The sequence below is a fragment of the Cydia amplana genome, chromosome 19, assembly GCF_948474715.1.
Source record: "Cydia amplana chromosome 19, ilCydAmpl1.1, whole genome shotgun sequence".
In the NCBI taxonomy this organism is placed as follows: domain Eukaryota; kingdom Metazoa; phylum Arthropoda; class Insecta; order Lepidoptera; family Tortricidae; genus Cydia; species Cydia amplana.
The window spans coordinates 640,853-656,814 of NC_086087.1; the positions used below are offsets into that span (position 1 = coordinate 640,853).

The following is a 15,962-nucleotide window of genomic DNA, read 5'->3' on the forward strand; positions in this document are numbered from 1 at the left end:
AAGTGAACTTATAAGTACAAATACTATTTTGCTGTGATTAGATCATTCATTACTGTAAGGTTTACAAGTTATAAGTTAATAAATACTTGGGTAGTTTTTCTTATTTGCATTTTAGTTAAGTTAGTTTTAGCAAACGGGTTTTATGATAGCTATTGCATAATGTACATACTGTATATATATAGTTACAACTACAAGACTGAGTAAATCTAGCCTCTTAATAAATACTTTTGTTTTTTTTCTTACCCATTTTATTTAAACAGCTCTATTATTATTATTATTATTTTTTTAAATATTTTATGTTCTTACTTTGGTCGATGTTTTATATGTTGTTGTTCAATATGGTGTCACCAGATTTATAATTTATTTATTTAGTAATTAATTAATTAATTTATTTTTTATTTATTATAGAGTCCAAAAAGTTCCTTTAATTTTACTTACTTACTTACAAACCGAAATTTTATCCAAAACTTTCACAATCAATAAAAAAATTTTTAAAGCCAACAAAAAATAAACAAAAGAACAATCAAAATATTCAATTTATTGTCGCAAACTGAACATTGTTCACATTAAATCCATCACCTTGCACCACATTATACACTGGCAAGTTATTCACCTGATATCCCGACTGTGTCAGTTGTGGATTTATCAAATATATGCTACTCGGCACATTCATGTTATTAGGTACGGTCAAGGCGGCGTATAGCTGGCCGTTGATCATGTAAGTATTTGAAACTGTTATTGGAACTATATTTGTACCCTGTGGTAAATTCCCATTATAATTTGCATTTGTATTTTGTGGAATATATTGCGAATTGTCACCAACATTTGTAACAATGGGATTCATTATATTTACTTGATCATTATTAGGACCATATTGTGGGATATTGCCAAATATATTGGGGCTTGTTTGTATCGGTTGATAGGTTTGGTATCCAGGTATCATGGTACCAGTATCTCCAAATCTACTAGACAAGTCTGGCTTGGTTTCATTGGAATGTGTTGTATCATTTTCCATATTCTCAACTGTTGTTATATTACCGTTAGTAGTTATATTTTCATGAATAACATTCGCTTTCGTTTCTTTAGGATCTTGAATTGGTCTTGGGCTTGTTTGTCTATTATCTTTATCATTCATAGTTTTGTGTGTATCTTCCTCTGTTAGGATTGGATTAGTAAATACTTCTTTCGCTTCAACAGCAGGCACTACTTTCGGCAACAAAGGAGTGTCAGTCTTGACAACATCACTGTGCTTATTCTTATCCATAGCACTTAGGGTGTCACTGACAATTTTATTCACATCAAGATATAGTCTCGTATCATCATCACTTGGAAAAAAGATCGCATCTGAATCATGAGCCTTCACACCTGTAACAACACGATTAGCATCACTTGCCTTCATCTTTTCAAGCACTTGGTGTTGTGCATCTGCGTCTGAGTTTACTTCTTGAGTTTTCTTCTGTATGATGCTGAATTTCCCTCGCAATTTACAGTCTGCGAGAATTACTGCGCAAACGATGATTAGAATGATCTGGAGACAGATAAGTAAATTATTTGTATGTATTTGGAATATAAATAAAAGTTAGACTCAGTCTAATTTAATGTTATACTGTGACGTCTGTTAACTGCCCCACATTATTTGAAATAAATGAAATGAAAAAAAAAAAACAATTACAAGAGTGTTTTCTATTTGTTTTTCCTTTATTTAAAATACACTCAGTTTGTCAAGATATGCTAGTAATTTTTCGGTATTATTGTTTTACACAACCAATTAAGCCCATCATTACAAAACGGGTTGTTTGAGGTATCGTTAATGTGGATTTTTAATCACTTGAACAGATTTAACAAATGACTCATTACACAGGACATTCTGCTTTATTTCAATACAATAAAGCTTCAATTACCTCGTCTGAGAATTAGTTTAGAAAATATAAAATTAAAACATACCTGTGCAGGTGCAGCCATGGCGCGAGTAAAAGCAAAAATGACAAATCTGTCATTATGATGTTGCTATCTTATTTATCTAATTAAAATATCAATTAACTTGGAAAATCCGCTGGCGGTTATGTTGTGAGAGGTTGACAGCTAATTTGGTAATCGTTTTTTAATTTAATTGTAAGAAGATGGCCGATTAATACCGAGTTATTAATATGACCATACCTATTTTTATTTATTTGCATATATTTTCTCTTCAATGGTAGATATAATAAATATTATAATTATAATTTATTTGACAGCTGCAAAAACACACAATATAAATGTATAAACACCATAGCAAAGAAAACAAAATAATTAGTACCTACCTACATATGTATAAAACATTATGGCAAAATATTCATTTTTTGTACAAGCTTTTTCGCTGTCTGTATTTTTCTATCCAAAGGCACAGAATAAATAATAGTACTAAGTACAGAAGACTCACTCTCTAACAAAACGCGTCTGTTACGACCAGCACAGATATGGCCGCTAGGTGGCGACAGCGCCACGCGCGGCTTATGGCTTTCCCCAAAATTAGGGCCGAACGGATGTACTTTTAGCTACCTGTAGCAAAGCGACGAAATCGCGGAGTGAGACACAAAGACAACTAATACTCATCGAGACAACTCTAACAACCCAAAACATATTAATTAGGTTGCGTTGTTTTATCACAGAGTTCTTATGGCCACCTCCTGTCTCCATCATCAGATCAGCCCCGGGCCCCGTAGACAACTTGCCAATCGCTAACACTACGTAGCGAACGAAACGCAACTGTCACTGTCGCACTAATATGGAAGAGTGATAGAGAGAAACAAAGCGATTCGATGGCGAAGCTAGGCCGGCAGGTCCATGTCATCCGATTTACATTATGTATGCAAAATTTCAGCTCAATCGGAAATCGGGAAGTGGGTCAAATTTACTTTCAAGATGAAAACTAATATTTAGTTTGACAGTTAAAAACCATTTCCCGGCTCAGTGGGTTACTTCACTTTGTTCGACTGAAGTTAGTATCAAGGTTAAAAATGTTAAAATACTGAATAATCGTCGGAACTGCGCTTTACTGAGCGTTAATTATTGCACTGGCTTAATCGATAACCGGTCATTACCTAATGATAAACGTTTCTAACGCAGGCGAACATGCTATCATACATCATACAAAAATTTATTTCTATTAATAAAAGAATTGTATTATCTATTGTACAATAATAGAAATAATTTGAACTATTAAATAAGAAAGAAGTAGAAATAAACAAAACTTATATAACAAATTGAAAAATATTTTATTGATTCAATATTTGAAAGAGAATAATAAAGTCTAGTGACAATAGTAACAACACTGTAAAATCAAATTTATGTTCAAGTTTTTTTTTTAATTATTAGTAACAACAATTTTGAAAGAACTATGTAATCATGTCTTTCAGTATTAAATACATTTATTAATATTTTATTATTGATGTGATTTAGCATCAAAACTGCTAGTTATTTTAGATTAAACATGAAAATGAAATTACACCTTGACGCTATGCACCTCTTTGTCCGGATACCTCCTGAGTACCTTCAAGATGTCATAAGTCAAGGGCATCCTGAAGCCGTACGCGAAGGCGGTCCTCTTGTCGAAGCCGATGCCCTGCCGTCCGATGTCGTAGGGGACGGGTTGCTCGATCAGCCCGCCGTAGCCGACGTACTCGGGGTTCCCGTAGCCGTAGCTGTAGCGGTCGTAGTTGGGCTGCTCGTAGCCGATGGGCTCGTAGTTGATGTATTCTTCAGGGCCGTGGTGAGACACGGCTAGAGACTCGTGGCCGGGTTGGGACGGCGCGGCATACGCTGCTGCGAGGAAGATCTGGAGAAGCAGGATTTTTTTAAATTACACGATAAACAATGCTTGATTGATTGATGGGAAGTGACGACCGGGTCTAAAACGGAGCTCACTGATTCAGGAATAAATTCAGTCTTGCTTGATGGTATCCTCATTTTGTGGATTTTCTACGTTAAATCTTATGGAACACAATTAGTTCCAACGGCTACCATATTGCGGTATTAGGTATGTACGTGTGTTTATGAGAATCAGCGCACCTTTTCACCGACTCCGCACCTTACTAAAATACATATACCTAGGTAATTTCTTTGTCTCAATCGACATTCGACAACCGTTCACCATGTTTACAAGCGCAACGCACAAATATCTATCTTATTTCAAATATCGACATTTGTAACACTTAGATATAAATAACTCTAGCATTAAGAAAAATATTAATTTTCCTACAAGTTAAACGCAAGTTAATCTTAAGAAACTTACTAAAAGTAATTTCATTATGTTAGAAGCTCTTTCCACTCTGTTCTCAACTAAAATACTGCGCAATTCGGCACTAATGCAAAAAATAAACCCACTCAAATATTGCAATAATTTATTGTAATTGGCATATTATAAGAAAACCTTGACAATTATCGTGTATTTATGAAACCTTTGTTGATTAGGATTCCGTACCCCAATAGAGATAATCCGTATTACTTAGTTCATGCTAGCCGTCCTTTTTGGCTGCCAGCGGACATCGGCACATAGATAAAATATAGTGCTCCTAAAGTACCAGAATTGTAAATAAGTTATTATTACGATAGGATTAGGATAAACTAAGTAACATATTATAAGTAGTTTTTACTCTTGTCTGGGCCACTCTGGGTTATTAAAATCGTTGACAACTTAACTTGATCTGATTCTATCTAATGTAATATTATAATAAAAATATAGACTGCATATATACTTACAATAAAGTGGTCAAGCGTGAGGCGTAAAACATTTAAAAATCTGTGATGGCACGGAAACCTCCAGGCGCGAGTCAGGCTCGCACTTGGCTGGTTTTAAGAATACTTTGTAAGAAATAATATCAGCTTGAAATTTGAAATATTTACAATCCCATCCGGCTGAAAATATGAAGCTTGACACGCAAGGAGTTTTACAATATCCATTAAACTGAAACGGGAATAAATCGATGATAAAATATGAAATGATGCTCAAGTGCTATGCCAAGTATGGAACTAATAGGGATGTATGCATTCATACTGCCAAGTTTGTGCAAAGTTAGCGTGGTCAAAGTGTGTTTTCGTAGAAATTTGACATGAATAATGACATTGCCAGCCTTCGTCATCGAAAGGGCCCACTCCTGTGTTATATTAAAAACTTGCTTCGTAATCTTTGTATGCTGTATTTCAAGATTAATCTGAAATAAATATATTAAGAGTGGAATTAATATACCTACCACTAAATTGATGAGTTTAACTGGTTAACTATATAATATTACGTAACCTTCTGCTACTTAATTCCAATCTTGTGTTAATACATTTTCAAACACGAAATAAAACCTTCATAGATTTAATTTACAATATTTTATTAGAGTAAACATAAGTAAAGTACCTAGAACAATTTTCATTCCCTGATTATTTTAGAATGGTAGCCGAGCAGCTGCCCCAACTTTTATTTGCTACTGCCCGTTGTGCCTCTACGAGTTTTCCCCTACGAGTTTTGCTCCTGCGGGTTTTGCCCCTGCGAGTACTGCCCATGCGAGTTTTGCCCCTACGAGTTCTGGTCCTGCGGGTTTTGCCCCTGCGGGTTCTGCCCCAGCTGGTTTTGTAACTGCATCATCTGCTGCATGTTCTGCAATAGCTGCAGATTCTGGAGGTTCTGCTGCATAAGCTCCAACTGCAATTAATTAAAATAAATCATTAGTAATTGGTATTTTATTTAATTTGCTCTTGGTAACTTGGGCGCAACTTAATTTTTACGCCTCGTTGCACAGAAAATCTTGCATTTTTAGATTTAAAAAACATTTGTTCTGTAAAGAAAAAAATTGCATTTACACGACATATGATACGTCTTATAATTATTTGGAAAATAACTAGATCACCAATAGCCTTACCAACTAGGTTGTCATAGGTCAGTGACAAGCTCTCTGGTAGCCGTAAAGGACACAAGCGCTAAGTTATTTATTTTAGTTACAGGACGTGAGGAATTTAGACTTTTCCAATCTTTTCATGTGAAAAGCATTCTTGAAACAACAATAGCTTAGTTTGTCAAAGGACTGTCTCATTTCAAACATAGACAGAGAGAATCATACTACAGTAGAGTCCGGTTATAACGACGCCCAAGGGACCGCTGACATTACGTCGTACTAACCGGACGTCGTACAAAACGAACTGCCAATTTTAATGTATTTTTTTAATCAAAATAATTATGTATGTCATTTTGTATGTATTAATACTTACTTATGCGACAATCAAAGAAAAAGAAAACATTTCCTTTAAAATATTTGTTTACGTTAGTATTACAACAGAGAGACTTGTGTGTTTAGAAGAAGCTACTTTTCAAGGTAGGTACGCGTAGTCAACTCACTCGTCATCCGCAAATTACTCGAATCCCGTAAAATAAAAAGCCGTAATTCTTGGGGATCTAATCCAGCTGACGTTGTTTTATCACAAAGTTCCTATGGCCATTTCCTGTGTCCATAGATCAGCTCGAAGGTACCTACCAAAATATTGCATTGTACCCACCCAAATTAGGTACATAATTATGTATGTGAAGTTTAAGCTCAATTGAATAATGGAAATTGGGTTTTATTTAGTTTTCAAGATTACGAAAAGTCATATGACTATTTCATCTTGCTGCGTATAGGCAAAATGGGGAGGGGAGTTAGGTGCATGGGACGGAGTAAGCTTCTTACCAACTATTTATTTGTAAAAACTACGTCGCTCGTCGTTGTAACCGGACTTGACGGACGGATTTTGAGTCAATTTCCGTCGTTAAAAGCGATCGGTCGTTATAAGCGGAGTCGTAATAAACGGTTGTACTTTCATAGTAGCTCATACTAAAACCAAACAAGTGCCTATACTTACGTCGCTATAAGCGGTTGGTTGTTATATGCGAAGTCGTACTAAACGGATTCTACTGTATATTTATCTTACACTAGTACTAGCACCCAAAAGAAAAGGATTGGTATAGTTTTATTTGTTCTTATTTACTGACAAATTGATTTGACCAACTATATATTGTTATATCACCTGTCTTCTCGTCAATCCACGCGGACCTGCCAACTGCCTCATCATCTGTGCAAGTTGAATAGTTCTCCTCGAAGGCCGTCGTCTCCTCCCATTGACGGACAGCAGCGAGTCATCAAAGTAGTCATTATTATTCATCATACTCCACATAAGAGCTGGGAGGAACCGCTTGTTGATCTTGTGGCCTTCGAGAGCTTGGCTTTGGATCGGGGGTTTGGGGTTAGGGATGGTGAATGCGTGGGTTGACGCGACAAGGAGGACTAACTGAAAAGGGTTAGGCAAGATTTAAAAATACTTAATTGAAAGGAGTCAGCATGAGGATTATGTTACTTTTTTTTACCTGTGGAGCGCCCTACCCTATTGTCTCACATGTGATAGTAGTTAGTATAGGCATTCCATACTACGGTAATACTGGGGCGCTCCACGGGTTATACTAATATATACGGTGGTACTACTAAACTAAATTAATAACTAGCTTAAATGTAAAGTAGGCCCTTGAGGCATTGTACGTCAATAACTAATTAAGTAGGCACATGTTTTACGATTGTTGTCATCTTGGCTATAAAGAAAGACAAGAAAGTTCAATTAATAATTCAATACACGATAGACTCACGGTTGATTTTATTATATTTCGTCACTTAATAGTCCGATGAAATATATATTATTGACATTAATTGTAAAATGTACAATATTGCATGACTTTAGCATTCAAATCTTTCACGTTTTGAACAATTATTGAAATATAGACTAAATAGAGAAGATAATACAGAGAATACAACTAAATAAATTAGCGTTATAAGTACCTACCCAGTTTAAATATTTTAATGTGTATAATGTGTATACCCTTAAGTATAAAACCACTAAAATAACTTACCACTATTGAGGAGTTCATTGTTGATCGGTTCGAGTCGCGGCGCGGACGGACGAGCGCATAATGGCGTAATTAGTTCTTGTTCTAATATTATTTCAACATATTATAAGTATATTTTATAGTCTATTGGTAAAGAGCTTCTGTACACATAACTCCTTGTTATTCACACTAATGAGTATAGTGGAAGTAATTTTACACTTGATGTATTTAACGGATTTACAATAATTGATTAGTTATATTAACAATCCGCTATTTTATGTTTATTGTGAATAGATAGTTTTAATAATTTATCGCACACTAAATAAAGCATCTAGTGTTCATTTTTAATATTTTATTATGGAAAAGAAACAAATTCACATTATAAAAACATACGTAAAGGACATCAAAAACGGCAAGCGTGTGTGATGTTTTTAGTGCAGAAATAATTAATAAGTTTAAAAACACTTATAAAATATTCTATTAGTAATTAAGAGTAAGAAAATGCTGAGTAAAACAAAGGTTAAACAATAAAAACTTGAAACAATACTTAACCTTAAATAAGATCTTACCAAGTATCAGTCAGAAGTCAGAATTAAAAATAATTATTTAATATGCATTGATTTATTCGTAAGTTGAATAAAATAAAATACGTATTCAATACGTAATACGTATACTTTGAGAACAAATTGCTTAAAAATACAATACTTCTATCTGGCAACTAAGAGTGCCGCGCTATAACACAACTATTCGTAAGAGCAAAATATCAATATTTGCCGACCACATAATACCAGCACCAGATAATGACACTTCGGCATAATGGGTAATGTGCGTCTGATTTGTTGTTTGAATAGATAGTTCGTTATTTTAATTATTCAGTAAAATTTGACGCCTTATAATTATTAATCTATCAATCGCTTTTAAAACGCTGGCCGAGCTGTTGGTATAACTACAAGTTTTGCCCCTACGAATTTTGCCCCTGCGTGTTCTGCCCCTGCGGGTTCTGCCCCAGCTGGTTCTGTAACTGCATCATCTGCTGCATGTTCTGCAACAGTTGCAGATTCTGAAGGTTATTCTGCATATTCTGCATCTGAAATGAATTGAAATTAATTATTAATAATAGACATTTGAAAATTTCAATAGCTGAGAAAGTATTCGCAAACTTCCCCAATGAACATGAGAAATGGAGGCCATTTCATGTGGGAAGCCTCATAGGAACTTCAAATACTACATATACAAATTGCCGATATACCCATTTTGATCATCACCAGTGGATCCACTACATTAAATTTCACTTTTTGATCTGTCGAAATTATATAGGTAATAAAGACAGTTGTTTTTATTCAGGTAAGGTAAAACGAAATATAAGTAGAAACAAGTCCATCAATAGGTTGTGATTTTTATCCAACAAAATAAGGGTAAGAAGTTGATTTCTTAATTTGGCAACACTGTCCAGTACCTGCATAGTGTTGCCGTATTAGAAGATCGAATGGGATCGGATCGGATTGGTTAATAAATATCATCAGCATACCTGTCCTCTTGTCAATCCTCGTGGCCCAGCCAACTGCCTCATCATCTGCGCAAGCTGCAGGTGTCTCCTCGAAGGTCGTCTCCTCCCAATGATGGACGGCAGATCGTCATCGAAGTAGTCATCGTCATCCATCATGCTCATCAGCAAGGCGGAGATGAACCGCTTGTTGATCTTGTGGTCTTCGAGAGCTTGGGCTTTGACTGGGGTTTTGGGGTTGGGGATGGTGAATGCGTGGATTGACGCGATGAGGAGGACTAACTGAAAAGTTTAGGCAAGTTAAAAAAAATGTTATTATTTTGATAATAATGTTCTCCTCCTTAAAACTTTTCATTTATGACACTTTTTTAGAATGATCTGCATTATTGTTAGGTACTTTTCAAATATTTATAATTAGCCTAATAACGAATTAACTTACTAATATTAAGGACTTCATTGTAAATTTGTGAGGAGGCGCAACACGGACAGACAGACGCACAATGGTCTAATTTGTGTTTAATCAACATTTCAACACATATTTAGCAATGTATTGGTAAAGAACTTCCGCATACATAATTATATCCGCCACTCCTTGTTATCCGTACTAATGGTAAAATAGCAATGTTTGTCTGTATACCTTCAGTGAAACCTCTATAAATAAATCAGCGGACCAGTTATTTTGTCTCATTGTAAGTACCTATTCTTTGTTACATGGAAATAGAACAACCTAAGAATGGCAAAGGACATCGACCGAGTGGCGTTTACGCACTAGGAGGGCCGACCCCAAGAGATATGGGGAGAAGAAGACAGTTAATGGAGTATTTCAGGAGGAGTATTAGCCAAGATGACAAGAAGATGATGATAATGATTGTTAATTACTTATTTTTCGATCTATACTAAAAATCTGCTGCATATCGAGTGCAGCCACGGAGAACCACTAGTTAAGCAATTTAAGCATAGCGATAATGTGTAGCAGCCAAGCGTACGATTCACGCATCCTTTTGAATATATGCTGATTTTACCTTGCAATTACTAGTAAATACACTCGAGAGTAATGAAAATGGATTATTTTAATGAAAATTTAACCTCGGGTAGGGTAGGTATGACAAGGATCGTGACAGAATTATACAATACAATACAAATCCTCTTTATTGCACAACCTCAGAATAAATGTACATGGAAACACAAATAGTACATAGTTAAGGTTTTAAGTAACAAAAAAAGGTCGAACCTTTTTTTGCTTGATTAAAGCATGAAACTTGGCACAGTTGTTCCTTATATCAAAATAAGCCGATTAAGATCGGTAGCCCGAGGGACCCCCCGCTTAAGCCCGAGAGGGGGGGGGGGGTCAAGTAGCGCCCCGCCCGGCTTCATTCTAAAAATTCTAATAGGCCCCGTTTAGCTAAAAGGTCATATTTGGTATCAATTTCGGATAAATCAATAACGTAGAATTCATTTCTGGTATAAAAAATTGCAATTTGTTGAAAAAAATAATAAAAAAACACAAAAAATCTAATTTTTCAAGTATAATTTTTGTTTTTTATTTATTGTCAAAATTAAACTGCTTGGTTTTTCTACATACAAAAAATATGACGATAAAGACTATTTAATGTAGATTTTAAAAACATAACTTTTACCTTTATGAAAAAGAAATTGCATTAAAAAAACATATATCGTCCCGCGCCGGTGAATATCTTGTTACCGACATAGGCATCGATATAGACAACATCCGAAGTACACACTCTGGAGACCGACTAAATGTGTTGTTTATTATTGTAGATCATATATTAAAGATAGAAAGCCGTACATAATATTTGATTAGAAAAGAAATGTGTCGTTCAGTGAAAAAAGGGACCTTGGAAAATTTTTTCATAGAGCCTCTCTTTTGTATAGAAGCATAGTTAATTTCAACCACTCCATGGACTCCATGGTCCCTGTTTTCAATGAATAAGAAGTAAACTGTAAGTATTATTTAATCTACTTACTTATTACATTATAGAATAATTTGCCAGTAACTGGCCGCTTTAATAACTAGCCGCTCTAAACTAAAAATGAATTCTATTCACCTATAAACAGAATTCATTTTAGTATAATGTTCCAAAAACTGGCCAGCTTTCAATAACTGGCCACTGGCTAGCCTAAACAGAATTTTTGGTTTTGGGTGGCCAGTTACTAAAAGTGGCCAGTTACTGGCGAATTACCCTACCACACTTTAATTTTGCGTCTTGTGTCGTAATACAGTTCCTTCCCCAGACACATAAATGCGTACATTTCATCATTCATGTAGTTGCATCGCGTTTTTTATTCCTGTTTGCATTTACTTCTGGTCAGTTTCAACCATATTCTGACCAAAGCAGGTGTCAGACCAGTGTGGAACCCGTCGTCTGCTTCTTGCTTCCATTGCCAAGAAGTCTGACGGACTGAGCAAGTTTGACGACGAACTAACGTCTGAACCTAAACATCAACCCCTCGGTACACTGCGCGTAATAGGGCATTTATATGGCTCCCTTTTGTTAGAAGTAGGTATACATTATGGAATTTAATAATAAAATAATTTAGCAGTGACTTAATCTCATAGAACAGGTATAACATTATACAACTCTTCATTTCAATATCCCGGTATAACTTGCCTTCTTCAATATTGCACTTATTACCGATTATATAATAACATTTTAGTATTTTAGGGGAATGCTTTTAGCCACTGCTATTGCTCCATCTTGTAAGAGCTTGAATCCTTGTAGTGGTTTGGATGAACTCTGAACAGATTCCATGCTTCGAATTCACTTTTTCTCCCCTTTCCACTGAATGCTCGAAACAGGGGTAAGACTTCCGCTCTTTTAGGGTAAATAAAATATAGTTTACTTAGCTTATAGAATAGATAATTTTATTAGCTTAAAATATAATTCCCTGACCTGGATGAAATGGTGTGTCATGTGATATAATTGTGTTTTCCACTGTGTCAACGTGAGCCCACAATTCCTGTAGTTGGGGAAATATTCGTACGCATGAATCTAGTCTAGCTGCTATGACTACGTTCGTGTCTACTGTGCGTATCAATACCTTGCAATGACTGTTTTACAGCATCTGCAACTAGGGCCATCATATTAAATGAATCGGACTTTTCATGGTTCTTGGAGTATTCGGAATCTCACGAGGAACATTACTTGTGACATGTTTCTCTACACAATTTCGCGATGGCATAAATAAGGACTTTTAACTCTTCGAAGTTTTGTCAACACAGTGTCTCAAAATGATTTACCTAGTGGTAAAGAAATGAGTTTCACTAAAAGATGGTTATAAGTGAAGCTTACCGTCATGGTAAATTAAACTCTAATTTATTTCTATCGGGCCCTGAAAAACCAGGAGTCGTGCTCGTATTCCAAGCATTCTCTCGATCGACCTTGTAATACTGTAAGCTCAATAAGACTTGTGATGTGGGTACTACATGATATATATCATATATATTTGATACATACACTCAAAACATCCATAGGTAATTCAGGAACAAGTATTCACGATAAACAGACAAATAAATGCCTTCTAGAATTTGAACCCGGGTTCCCCATTTAATATAAGGTGTATAAAAGTGAGATCTAAGCATGGACCCTTTTTAGCCTGGCCGATACAAGGATTCAAGCTCCTACAGGATGGAGCAATATCAGTAAATAAATAGCATTCGCCAAAACTTTATTATACCTTTATATGATGATAGGTGAAATAACCTTGTAAAGCAAAGTAAAGTGATACTTACAGATAAAGCCGTTGCTAAATAATTAAAAAATGCCCGAAATAATTCTTTACATGAATCGACTACTGAAATAGAAGCAGCCTTTCAGGATAGGATTATATGTTTGGGGTCAGACTTTAGTTCCTCTTTAAACTTGCTCAGTCCGTCTTCTTGGGAATGAAAGCAAGGAGCAGACGAATGTTTCCAAACTGTTCTGACAACCCTACTGTGGCCAGAATATGGTTGAAACTGACATATATACGTGAATGACGAAATGTACCCATTCATGTGTCGGGGGAAGGAACTGTATTAATACACAAGACGCAAAATTAAAGTGTGGTATAATGTAATAAGCAAGTATATTAAAGAATACTTACAGTTTACTTCTTATTAATTGAGAACAGGGACCATGGAGTCCATGGAGTGGTTGGCACTAACTAAATACGAGTATGCTTCTATACAAACACGAGGCTGGCTGTGATAATTTTTTTAAGGTCCCTTTTTCACTGAACGACACATTAAAAAAAATTGTACGCTTTTCTATCTTTATAATAGAATCTACAACAATAAACAATACATTTAATCGGTCTCCAGAGTGTGCACTTCGGATGTTGTCTATATCGATGCCGATGTCGGTAAAAAGATATTCACCGGCGCGAGACGATATAAGTTTTTTTTATGCAATTTTCTTTTAATAAAGTTTAGTAAAAGTTATGTTTTTAAAATCTGCATTAAATAGGCTTTATTGTCATATTTTTTGTATGTAGAAAAACCAAGCAGTTTAATTTTGACAATAAATAAAAAACAAAAATTACACTTGAAAAATTAGATTTTTTGTGTTTTTTTATTATTTTTTTCAACAAATTGCAATTTTTTATACCAGAAATGAATTCTACGTTATTTATTTATCCGAAATTGATACCAAATATGACCTATTAGCTAAACGGGGCCTGTTAGAATTTTTAGAATGAAGCCGGGCGGGGCGCTACTTGACCCCCCCCCCTCTCGGGCTTAAGCGGGGGCTCCCTCGGGCTACCGATCTTAATCGGCTTATTTTGATATAAGGAACAACTGTGCCAAGTTTCATGCTTTAATCAAGCAAAAAAAGGTCATTTCACTTAACACCCTCACTAACACGAAGACAGAGGTCACAGAGGTAAACAACAGGCGACAGGCAATTGTCGTCATCATTTTGCATTTTTTTTCGAAAACATTTTTTTCTGATCTGTTCACAACCGAGAGGTTTCCATGCACATTACAAACATGTATGAAATGTTAAATATATAAAACAAAAAACAGTTGAGATCATATATTAAAACTTTTTACAAAAAAAATAAAACCGACTTCAAAAAGGATGAAATAAAACCAGTCAAAAATGGGATTTATAGCCATAAAGCTGATTATTTTTGACTGGTATTGTTACTACTTGGCTTGGCACCGACTTCAAACATATCAGTTGGTAACGCACAGACTTCAAAAAGGATAATATTTTATTTCATCCTTTTTGAAGTCGGTTTTATTTTTTTTGTAAAAAGTTTTTATTTTTCCATTTTTAGTTTTAACGCATTGTTAAGAGCGCGACACATGAATGAAAAAAAAAAACGGACTACTCTGTAAAAAGTTATGCGTGGTCATACGTTACAATCGGTGAGTGAAAAATCAATCACCCCTATTTTCCTAACCTTAAGGTTGGATTTTCCAAATTTATATGGGACCAACTTCGGGGTATACCCTTTAAGGTATACCCTAAAAGTTATGCGTGATCATACATTAAAAAAATATATTTATACGCGCTGACTTGAGAACATCCTCCGTTTTTTTCGTCGGTTAAAAAGGAGTCTTGTCTTAAAGGTTGCACTAAAGCGCCATCTCTTCATAACGTTAAATATTATTGTATTTATTGTTCAAACCAATTATTTGTCGTTACTTAATTTCCCTTATAAAATATTCCGAGAGGACCTAGCCAAGATGACAATCGTCAATCGACAAACGCGGACGGAGCCCTGTTTTAAATAAAACGACCCATTTTTATCGCTCTTGATAGTATTTAGTCCTTATACAGAATGAAATCATTCATGTAAATTTACAAGTTTTTAGGGTTCCGTAGCCAAATGGCAAAAAACGGAACCTTTATAGATTCGTCATGTCTGTCTGTCTGTCCGTCTGTCCGTCTGTCCGTCTGCCTGTCCGTCCGTATGTCACAGCCACTTTTCTCCGAAACTATAAGAACTATACTGTTGAAACTTGGTAAGTAGATGTATTCTGTGAACCGCATTAAGATTTTCACACAAAAATAGAAAAAAAACAATACATTTTTGGGGTTCCCCATACTTCGAACTGAAACTCAAAATTTTTTTTTTCATCAAACCCATACGTGTGGGGTATCTATGGATAGGTCTTCAAAAATGATATTGAGGTTTCTAATATCATTTTTTTCTAAACTGAATAGTTTGCGCGAGAGACACTTCCAAAGTGGTAAAATGTGTGTCCCCCCCCCCCCCTGTAACTTCTAAAATAAGAGAATGATAAAACTAAAAAAAATATATGATGTACATTACCATGTAAACTTCCACCGAAAATTGGTTTGAACGAGATCTAGTAAGTAGTTTTTTTTTATACGTCATAAATCGCCTAAATACGGAACCCTTCATGGGCGAGTCCGACTCGCACTTGTTTATTGCCTTTACAATGTATGTAACTGTGCAGGAACATAAGTTAATTGATAAATACCAAGATGATTGTTATTAAGTACGTTTCTGATTAAGTAATGAGTTAAGTCAGCTGTAATGTAATACAGGATGATCCGGATCGATCCACCGACACATCAAGCCACTGTTTCATACCATTATTAGTGAGATAAA

The 15,962-nt window shown here is 35.3% G+C and overlaps 1 protein-coding gene across 1 annotated transcript; it reads right to left on the reverse strand.

Annotated features, from left to right (window-relative positions):
• Positions 1-8,822: 8,822 nt before the first annotated feature.
• On the reverse strand, positions 8,823-10,004 carry LOC134657036 (uncharacterized). The gene is made up of 3 exons (XM_063512589.1): positions 9,814-10,004; positions 9,399-9,656; positions 8,823-8,957 (listed from the first exon to the last, which is right to left on the reverse strand). The coding sequence occupies exons 1-3, from the start codon at positions 9,829-9,831 to the stop codon at positions 8,832-8,834; spliced, it is 402 nt and encodes a 133-aa protein (XP_063368659.1). The 5' UTR covers positions 9,832-10,004; the 3' UTR covers positions 8,823-8,831.
• Between the last annotated feature and the right edge of the window lie 5,958 nt (positions 10,005-15,962).